The sequence below is a fragment of the Toxorhynchites rutilus genome, chromosome 2 (genome assembly GCF_029784135.1).
Source record: "Toxorhynchites rutilus septentrionalis strain SRP chromosome 2, ASM2978413v1, whole genome shotgun sequence".
NCBI lineage: Eukaryota > Metazoa > Arthropoda > Insecta > Diptera > Culicidae > Toxorhynchites > Toxorhynchites rutilus.
In genome coordinates, this window is record NC_073745.1 from 78,791,693 (window position 1) to 78,802,250 (window position 10,558).

At 44.5% G+C, this 10,558-nt stretch overlaps 1 protein-coding gene across 1 annotated transcript; it reads left to right on the forward strand.

Moving 5' to 3' along the window:
- The first annotated feature begins 3,617 nt into the window (after positions 1 to 3,617).
- Positions 3,618 to 9,961, forward strand: LOC129767606 (protein gooseberry-like). The gene is made up of 3 exons (XM_055768654.1): positions 3,618 to 4,000; positions 7,632 to 8,874; positions 9,010 to 9,961. The coding sequence occupies exons 1-3, from the start codon at positions 3,946 to 3,948 to the stop codon at positions 9,143 to 9,145; spliced, it is 1,434 nt and encodes a 477-aa protein (XP_055624629.1). The 5' UTR covers positions 3,618 to 3,945; the 3' UTR covers positions 9,146 to 9,961.
- Positions 9,962 to 10,558: the final 597 nt, after the last annotated feature.

Consider the following 10,558-nt stretch of genomic DNA (forward strand, 5'->3'; position numbering starts at 1 on the left):
GAAGAAATATTAGGAAACCTAAATTTTTACGCACCGATTAGGCACCTGAGAAACCCTAACATTTTCTACATAGATTACCGAAGAACGAATTATGCCAAATATAGTCCTATTAATCGTATGATGAGCCTCTGTAACGAGCACAGTGAAATAATTGATGTAACCATGTCAAGGTCAATGCTCAAAGACTATTTGAATAGAATAAGATATATTTAAATTTCACTCTAATATTTGGGCAGCATATTTAGTCTACGCTGGTTTGACGAAATAAATAAATAAATAAATAAATAAATAAAAACTTTGTGTTAAAATCGTCTTTTGAATTAAACGGATAAATTATCCAGCCAGCTCTCTTTAGATTTTTTTTTTAGTTTTAAGTAGTATCAAGAATGTATTGGTCTACAATTCTGATTGACGACAATAAAAATAATAATAATAAATCCTCTCTGTTTTCCAAAGAAAGTGTTTTAATAATGTTCTGTGAAACATGTTGGTGATCCGTTTCATCAGTTTCATCAGTCTGTTTACTAAAAATTTGCGAAAAATTATCGTAGATACTCTTTTTTAAAATTGTGACATCCGATGTTACTATGTCATTGATACGAAGACTGATAATTTTTGACCTTGTTGACCTTGATAAGGTTGATGAAGCCTCATACAAACTGATTTTTTCGTCTTCCACCATGTTAGATTCTTTGATGGTATGAGAGTAGAAATCTAATTTATTCTTTTCAATTGTCATCAACTTTGATTTTACTATTTTCATTTCATCCAAAACGTTTTCTCCTTCTGCTTGTTTTTGAAATAGTTCATTCAAACATTGATAGTAGAAACTTTTCTCTCTGCATATTTGCTGATGTATATTACAGCTTTCTGTTTTGAAAAATCGTTTTATGTGCTCAATTATTTGACGAATCCTCAAGGGTACGGTAAGAAGAAGAGAGCTCCAAGTAAATCGAAGCTCTTTGACCGGAATAAGCGGGAAATAGCTAGAAGAGCTTCGAATACCTCAAAATCGCTAATGCAACTAAGGCAATATTTGAATTTAAATGTTTCTCGGGTGACAATTCGTCAAGTTTTAGTAAAAAATCCTCACATGAAGAGGGTTCAAAAGCTCCTCATCTTATACCATCTCTCATCGGAAGACGTCTGAGTTTTGCCAAAGCTCACATGAACCGACAGTGGGTCATGGATGTTGTGACTGATCGGTTTCGGGTTTTTCGGGGACAAAATGAATCGTAAAATCTAGAATGTTAGGAGTAATGAAAAAGCACGTTTTTATTTCTTTAGGTTAACGATACAAGTGAAGAACAAAAGAAACACAATAAAACAGGTCCCTCCGCAGGAAAAGGGTTGCGCCTATTTTACCAACAACGAAATTGCCGTCTCTCAATAGAGACAAAGAATGTTTCCAAAATAATACATTTTGCTATATAACATAACGAAAAGTTCTTCAATGTATAGGTTATCTTCAGTGACGAAAACAAATTCTATCTGGATGGTCCTGATGGTTTCAACGGGTACTGGCGTAATTTCCGGAAGAAGGAATAGTATTTTTCAACCACGAATTTTGGTGGAGACTCGTGCACGGTTTGGGTGGGATTCTGTGCAACCGGATAGCTCAAGATAGCTTTCACATCATTCAAGGATTACATACATGTTCTGGAATCCTCTCTTCTACCGTTTTGGCGTGGATATCGTCACAAAACATTCCGATATCATATCATATTTATATCAACAAGGAAACTAAGCAATGGATTAAGGACCAAAAACATAATTTTTTTTTGACTGGCCGGCTCGCTCTCCAGACTTGAGTCCTGTTGAAAATCTTAGGGGGATCCTTGTACGCAATTACGGAAACATGGCAAAAATATCGAGAAAATCGTTCAGCAGCATTTGGCAAATAGTATTCCAACACGAATTTTCCAAGTTTTTAGCCGAAATGGCAAGACTGCCAATTATTGACATGTAAATCAGCCGATCGTTTTGAGTTTTTCATTGATAATACTTATGAATTTTGAAATGGTCTTATAGCAAATGGACAGCTGAAATTACGATATTTAAGCACAATGAATAAACTAACAACTCTTTTGAACGAAATTTACGTTAAATATACTTTATTCTAAGCATTCAACAATGTTTGAATGTATCTTGTTGAAATTCTAACTGTTTGTGTTGCAACGAAATAGAAACTGGGTGGTCTTATAGAAATTGGACAGAGTGTAGTGTACGAAGCAAAGCGTAGTTTGTCGGTTAAAAAATTGATAATAAAAATAATAGTGTTAATGAATTAATGTTATGAGTAAATATTAAATTAATTTAGAAAACAAATGCTTTATCTTGTGTCAATGACAAATTATTGATTTTTTTCTAATATCCGGTATCCGGCCGGATAGCAAATATTGCCCGGATAGGTTGGATATCGAATAGTTACCGGATATCCGTTTCATCTCTAGTATGAATATATATCCTTGAATAATTTCGAAGAATAACTAAAATGATAATTGAAACAAGTAGAGAACATAATTTTTATAATTTCTGTTCGCCTTATTTCCTAGTCAACGATCACAGAATGCGCTTTCCTAAAAGGACTGTAAAACTCAGAAAAATCGAAACATCTGTGTAATACCGATCGTTGAACATCTTGTCGATGGGGCACATCCAGTCGACCATTTCGTCCCGAAAACTTATGTTCAATTATCACTTCCAACCGACCCCTTTTTAACGCCGCTCGGGGTGTAAAAATAGAACAATTCCCTAAACATACCAACGAAAAATTAGAAAAGGAAGAAGCTCAAAAAAAACAATCAACATCATCGTTTTATTGGGAAACATTCTCTCTCATTTGTCAACCCCGGTTTGGCCACCGCCAACGACGAAGCGCACCCAAAAGTCAACAGCTTTGTTTGCGGTTGGTCATAAACCTCCCTTTGGTTGATTCTGTTTTTTTTTTTCTCTCTCCCAATTTTGGAGGAGGAAAACGGCACTAAACCCTAATAAAATATGTCTTCCAGCGAACAATAATCTATGTGATCGAACGACGACGACGCTTTGAAAGGCTTTGAAGTTCGATGCCGCAGTACAAATGAACGACAGTTTTCCGACCGAGAGCGACAGAAAGATCAAAGGGCCGCCAGTGGACCACCGCCGCCGCAGCCGCCGCTTCTGATAAGAAGCTCATTAATGTTGCGCCCTAGCGCAACGGAATGGACACATCGAATATCGATCGCCCCTATTGGGTGCACCGCATAGATGCACTCATACACTCCTGCACGCGAAGTGTGCAAGAGATGAACCCAGGGCCAAGCCCTGCGTGGACCGAACGGACCAATCGCGCAAGCGAATGCCAAAGCGTTGATCGAGTTCGTCGATCCGTTCGGCTGTGTGCGAACATGATCGGCTTTCGGCTGCGAAGAAGCAAAGGGAGAAAAAAAGATTGGGCAATGGGCGTGGCCTCTGGGATGGGTTCCGTTGGTGAGAGTGCGAAAGCGTTGGGCTGAGCGAGAGGGCGCAATAGCCATAGAATGAAGAACTAAGGGAAGAGCGAAGGATGAAGCGGAAAAGCAAAGGAAAGATCACTCGAAGTGAGCAATCCGAGTAAAGAACCTGCCGACTTGTGCATTTCAAAGTCAGTAAGGTGCTAACTTCCCTCGGAGATACATCTCGAGAGTAGCAAGACAAAAATATAGTGAGCAAAAAAATCAAATGCGTTGAAAAAAACTATATACACACATCGTTTGTTTGTTTATTCTGTGGAGAAGTTTTTATTTGTGTTTTTTTTTCTGTCGATATCTGTGCCCCCGAAGAATAGTGAAGAATTGATCGCGCGGAATATCTCACCTGAGAGGTTGATGAATATTTTGGAACAGACTTTCAGTGAACGCAAAGTGTGAAAGCACAATCTAGAAGTGAATCACAAAGTGACTACTTATTGACGAAGTGAATACAATGGCAGTTGCAAGTTTGAACATGTCGCCGATCTTCTCCGGATATCCATTCCAAGGTAGGTTCACCCACGAATCTTCGCGATCAGCGTTGTTTTAGGTCGACCGACGGTCGGCTGCGACTTGTTTGTGTGCGCTGTGAGCAACAGTTGGTGGGTACCACCATATGGTGATCACCATCACCATCAGTTATCGCTTCTGACACCATAAATCATAGCGATCCCAAAGCTCGGAGGCGAGAATTTCGAGATATCCTGACGCGAAGCCGGGATCAAAAAGGGGCGTTGGATGGGAAAGTTGCCCGATCATGAATAAAATTTTCTTCTATTTTCTCCTGCGATCGGCGGCGGCTTGGAAATTAATTGTAACAGAAGGCCGCATATCAAACGGTGGAAGCCGACGGCGGATCGTCCCGGGCTAACAAGATTAATGGTTGTAAATATTTTATTGTTTGGTTTTTTTTCTGTTCGGGCGCTGGGAAATGAGCTCTCGGCTCTACGGCCTGTTCTGCTCGGGTATTGTTTGGAAGAGGATTAAGTTGAGCATACGCAGTCTACGAGATATACGAGAGGGCCAGATCCTATCGGGTGTTGAAGTGCATGTAGATCGGGGATTAAGATAAGCTTATTACGTGGTGAGAGCGGATTTGCCGAATGTGCAATTTTGCGTGGATTGTTTTCGTGTTGGTTGCGGACTTCAACCCGACCGGAGGGAAGCGGTGAATAATTTCGACAAAAAGACATTAAAATTTTGAAGATTCATCGGAACCAGTTTCAGGCGTCGTTCTCGATCACCGAGATCGTATCCCTGTATTCACGTTGGGAGAATCTTCGAGAGCAGCCGCAGCATCGGCAGCGCTTCCCAGACACTTTGGCGCGCACTTCGTCGGATCGTTCCGTCGCAAAGAAGGGCTTCGCGCGCACATATTTCATTACAAAATTTGTTCGCTTGCCGGCTTGGCCATGGGGCCTTGGGTTTCCCTCCCACCATATCATCGCGAGCTCGCCGCGCAATGGGCGGCAAATTGCCTTTGATCTTATTTTCAGTAATTCCTGTTTTCAACAATAACACACCACCGATGATCTCCGTTGGCGAGAGACGATGAGAGTGGTCTGGGATCGAGGTATCCCGCGTGCGAGATGCCATAATGATAATGTAATGGTATTGGAAATATTTTATTACCTCTCCGAGGTACGGCTCTTCGGGGGGTTTCTGAGCGCTGGGTTCGTGATCTTACGGATGATGAAGTCGCGCGCTGAGAGTTTCTGAGCTGGGGCCCGACCCGAGCTCACTCTCGCTCTCGGGGGCGACCCGCAACCTCGGACTAATGTAATAATTTATATGGATGTTTAATATATTTATAAACTAAATGATCAATTTATAAGATAAAGTACCGCCGCCAGCGGCCTAGTGAAGCGTACATTTTAATCAATTGATCGAGTTCGAGATCCTGCGGAAGAAGGGCTCGAGCAAAATTTAATCAAATTGCCGAAATCAGACCCCGAACGGGGCGCGATCGGAACGGAGGGGCCAAACCGGCTGGAAATTCCACGGGCCGACGTTTTATGGAACATGTGTACAAAGAGGATCATTTATCTTTTCAACACGTTCGCTTTTTCAACGCTTCGACGGCGAAGAATCTTTTCGCGGCTGCCACCACAAATTTATGGAGCTATGATGACGGCTGCTTTGAGTGCCCTATTGATCGAGTCTGATTTATAGGTCACTAATTCAGGCCCGCGATGAGTCAGCGCGCCCGCACAGGTGGTCGACGGTTCGGGCCACGACAGCTCGGAGTCCGGATCGGTCGGATCGGAGGGAACCTCGCCAATAATTGCGCGCATTGATGGCTAATTATACAGCCCAGGCCGATGCGCACCCAAGAAGTGTTCAAGAGTTGGCATCAAATATCGTGATATAGCCACAGGGAGATCGATCGATGGTGCCGCATCAGAAACGGCAGCAGAACGCATCATGATCGCAACGCGCGCAGAAAATCGCGGGAAAGGCGCAGACAGCACCATATAATTAGTCCTTAATATACAACGTGTAAACATGGTATTCACTGACTGTGCATTCGCTGTGTGGCTCAACCGGGAGCAAGAGTTCCCATATGGTTTGGCCGTCGCGCTTTACCGTGACCGGGAACTCGTTACCGGCACATCTTTTAGCCCAAGTGATCGCACACATCGCCAGGTTTCCACGAAAAGTGCCAAGCTGAAGATCTCAAAACTAATTTGGATTCTGCCCGGAAAGTTGCCCGAATGCGGATCTGCATGGCGTAGCGCTTGTTGATCCCGAACAAAAGCGAGGATCAGCTCGTGTTAAAATTTTACGATCTTCCTCTTCTTCTTCTTCTTCCCGTCGCGAAACTCGAGAGGGCTCGAACATGGGAACTAGATAATTTCATGAGTATGTTTTCGGATTTTTGGGGGAAAACAAATTTGATATTCACGCAATGATAGATCGCCAGCGAAAATTTCACGGAATTTGAATACCATCCGGCGGCAGTGACGCGCGAGATCATCGCACCCCGACAATCTCTGAAAAACCATTAAATTCTAATTAAGCTACCACCGACTTGTTCGTCTTCTAATGGGGCGGCAGGGTGGCGGCGGCGGTGGCGGCACTGAAACACGGCACGTATTCTGCGCAATGATAAATGATCGCCGGGATCCGCGGAACCCCAGCCGTGCGCGAATCCCGCGCCAACAGTAGCCTAATGATCGTTTCGGTATTTTGTTTCGGTCGATTTTCATTTTCGTCCCCTCCTGATTCCTTCGGTATCCACGGCCCGAGGAACGAGGGAGGCCCGATAAGTAATTAATTGTGCGATTCGCGCGTCTAATTGAAGTGCAATCGAAGGCTCGCGAGGGATCGTCAGCCCAAGGTCGCGACTTCTTGCGTCGTTGTTGCGCGTCTGGTAGCGATGATTAATTGGTTGAGCTTCGACCGGGAATACTGGAATCAAACCATCTTCATTATGTCCCTTCGGCATCGAAGTCCCATTCCTCTTTTGGAATCCTTGGTATTTTAAGCCGCTCTCCGCGAGCGGTTGACAAACAACGCGCGGAATCGCGCGCGTCTCTCGTGGTGTGAATATATGTCAGAACGCGGTGTCGGATTTTAATCCACTCGGACACCGTCTCGGACAAGAACTTCTAACCGGAGCAGTCATCAGAAGACACCACACAGAGGATGAAAATAAAAATAATTCCACCGATCCGATGATCAAAAGCGACCGCACCGGGGAAAGATCGCGAGCAAGGCGCGCGAGATTTTAATCAACATGAATCACCCCGCGTGGGCTTCCTTCTTCCTCTGTTTCTCGTCTCCGAGAGTTCGGAGAGTGAAAATAACAGAAAATTAATTTCATTTCAACCGGGCGAAAGTAACAATTTAATTTCCGCTTCTTGGATCGTTTCACAATTGATCGTTGTTCTGAATTGACTATTGGTCGCTCAAAAATCCATCCCTATTTACCCCGGCATGATCCCTTATTTCTTCTACACAATTTGAACAAAAGATTCGATCCTATTCCATATTTTATTTCTCACACGTCGAATGACATAACAAGCAGCACACGAAATCCGTCGGCAGCCCTTTGAACAAGCCGGGGACCACCCGCGCACTCAAATCTGTGAACAGGTCTCTCTAATGTCATCCTTTTTTTTTCTTTCTCCCCCACAGGTCAGGGTCGTGTGAACCAACTAGGAGGAGTGTTCATCAACGGGCGCCCTCTACCGAACCACATTCGGCTCAAAATCGTTGAGATGGCCGCGGCCGGGGTGCGACCGTGCGTGATCTCCCGCCAGCTGCGCGTGTCCCATGGATGCGTGTCGAAGATCCTGAATCGCTACCAGGAAACCGGTTCCATCAGGCCGGGTGTGATCGGTGGCTCGAAACCACGCGTTTCGACGCCCGAAATCGAGACGAGGATCGAGGAGATGCGTAAGGCCAATCCGGGCATCTTCAGCTGGGAGATTCGGGACAAGCTCATTAAGGAAGGTATCTGTGACAAAACATCGGCCCCGTCCGTAAGCTCGATCAGTCGTCTACTGCGTGGGGGACGCCCAGGTGAGGGCGAGGTTCGCGGAAACCATTCGATCAACGGCATTTTGGGTGGATCTTCGTGTGATGATGATAGCGACACCGAATCCGAGCCGGGAATTCAGCTCAAGAGGAAGCAACGTCGATCGCGGACCACGTTCAACGGCGAACAGTTGGAAGCGCTGGAGATTGCCTTCGCCAGATCTCAGTACCCGGATGTTTACACTCGCGAAGAACTTGCCCAGAAGACCAGACTCACCGAAGCTCGCGTCCAGGTGTGGTTCTCGAATCGTCGCGCTCGGCTACGTAAACACATGAATTCCCACCAGCTTGCCGCCTTTAACGCCCAGTATCCGCCACAGTATGAACAGCAGGCAGCGGCTGTCGCCGCGGCCGCTTCAGTTCCATCCGTCGCCGCCGCCACCAACTCATCCGCCGCTTTCCCATCCGCAATGCAATCCTGGAACCAAGCCTGCTATCAACCAATGAACCAGACCTCCATCCACACACCCACCCAGACAGCCTACAACCCGCTAGCCCAGACCATGATCCACCCGACCTCAGCTACCATGAGCCCACCAACCTCTCTCAGCCCACCGACCTCCGTAAGTCCGGCGCACTCGGGACACTCGGGACAAATCCCTGCGTCCACTTCTCCCGTCCAAAACACCACCTCCGCCGCCGCCGCCAACTACAACTACTTCCCCATGCTGGACAACCACCATCACCACCACCACGCACAATCGTACGCCGCGGCCAGCACGGGTTACCCTACCAACACCATCGCTCCCACGAGCGCAGCCATCGACAACACCAGTAACCAATGGCGTTCGGCTCACTCCGCCCACCACAACAAAGCGACCACCGAATGGGACGCCTATAGGTGAGTGTCAACTAGCTAACGCCATCTCTTCCCGGAACCATCCGAGAGAACAAAACAAAAACAATTATCACCACACCAAAAAACAAAACGTGAAAACTAATCCACATTCTCTCTCCCTCTTCCTTTCTCTATCAGCTCTTTCTTCTCGAACAACGTCAACCACCACTACTCGAGTTCGGCCGCCGCCGCAGCGGCTGTCGCCGCGGAAGCCAAATCCGGATATCCCTACTTCGGCCAGCTGGGAGGACTCGATATGAGCCGCCTGCACTAGACGAATAAAACAACAAGAAGACAACAACAGCGAGCACAATAAATTAATCATAATTAACAACAGTGCGCGAGGCGTGAAGATGAAATATTATCGACAAGCTTTAGGAGAACAAAAAAACCGAGAGACAGAGAGGCTGACAGAAAGAGTGTTGCAACGCAACATACGAAATGCATAATTTATGAACGCCGCCACTCGTAGATAAATTTAACAACCGATTCGTGTTCGATGCCCCAAGGAAAAACGGGCGCTGCTTCGCGGAAGGCAATATAAAAACAACAAACAACAAAGAAAATCATAGGTAAAACAGCGGCACTTTTGCCCACGATGACGACGACGACGCATTCACTTCCCGAAAGTATTGTGTACCTTAGCTAATTTTTATGAGCTTTTGCGCGCCCACAACTCAAAATGGGGTCGCATGTGTAAATATTTGGACTTGACTCCACACCGCTCGAACAAAGCAGCGATTAGTGGTTTTCTACAAAGATAACGCTCAGAACAGGCAGTGCGGAGCGGTGCACAATGAGAGTAAAATTTATGTTAGACTGTTAGACTAGTGGTTAAGTATGAGGGAGAGAGAGAGAAGAATACTCGTAACTATAAGTAGACGTTGAAACAAATCAAAAGGTAATGTGCCGACGGCTGTGTACACCTTTCCAATAACCAACGAATGAATGTAGGATTTGGATTGGTGCGCAGCTCGCAGTTGGCTACCCTCACCTAGTATACTTCATCATGTTTATTGATAGGTTGAAAATAATATTTATGTCCGTAGTACAAATATATTGATTGTGGTAGGAGTTTTGAATAATAAAACAAAGATTGAAGAATTATAAATTATTGAATATCATTTTATTCACAATCTGAAAAATAATCATATATTCAGAAAAGAAATTTCCACCATCATTATCTCCACTTTTTATTTATTTTAACCCTTAAATGCATGATTTTTACTTTTTAAATACAAATAAAAAGTAAAACATACTGTGTTTGAATTACCGTTTAGAAATTATGTGAGGAAGAAAACACTGATGTACATATACATCATCATTTATTAAAGGGTTAATATTGCTCTCAATTTTTTTTTATCCCATTTATTTATCTAAGGCTCATTAGCATTTTAGCTGTAACAGAGCCGATTTTTTAATCGTGTACATGTCACATGGATACCATATATCTATAATTAGCACATTACACAGTTGCCATTCGCCACTATTCCTTCTATACCATTGCATATGGTACATTTACACAGTAGCCATTTAGGCATAAGAGTATTCTTTCTGTTCTTCCATTATCCAGTTGGACCACCGGACAGCGGAGACAGTTGATTGATCATTGTTGAGTTATTTATAGAACAGCAGCCCGATGTGTCTTGCAGAGCAGAGCAGTTGTATGGATGAATCGATCTTATTT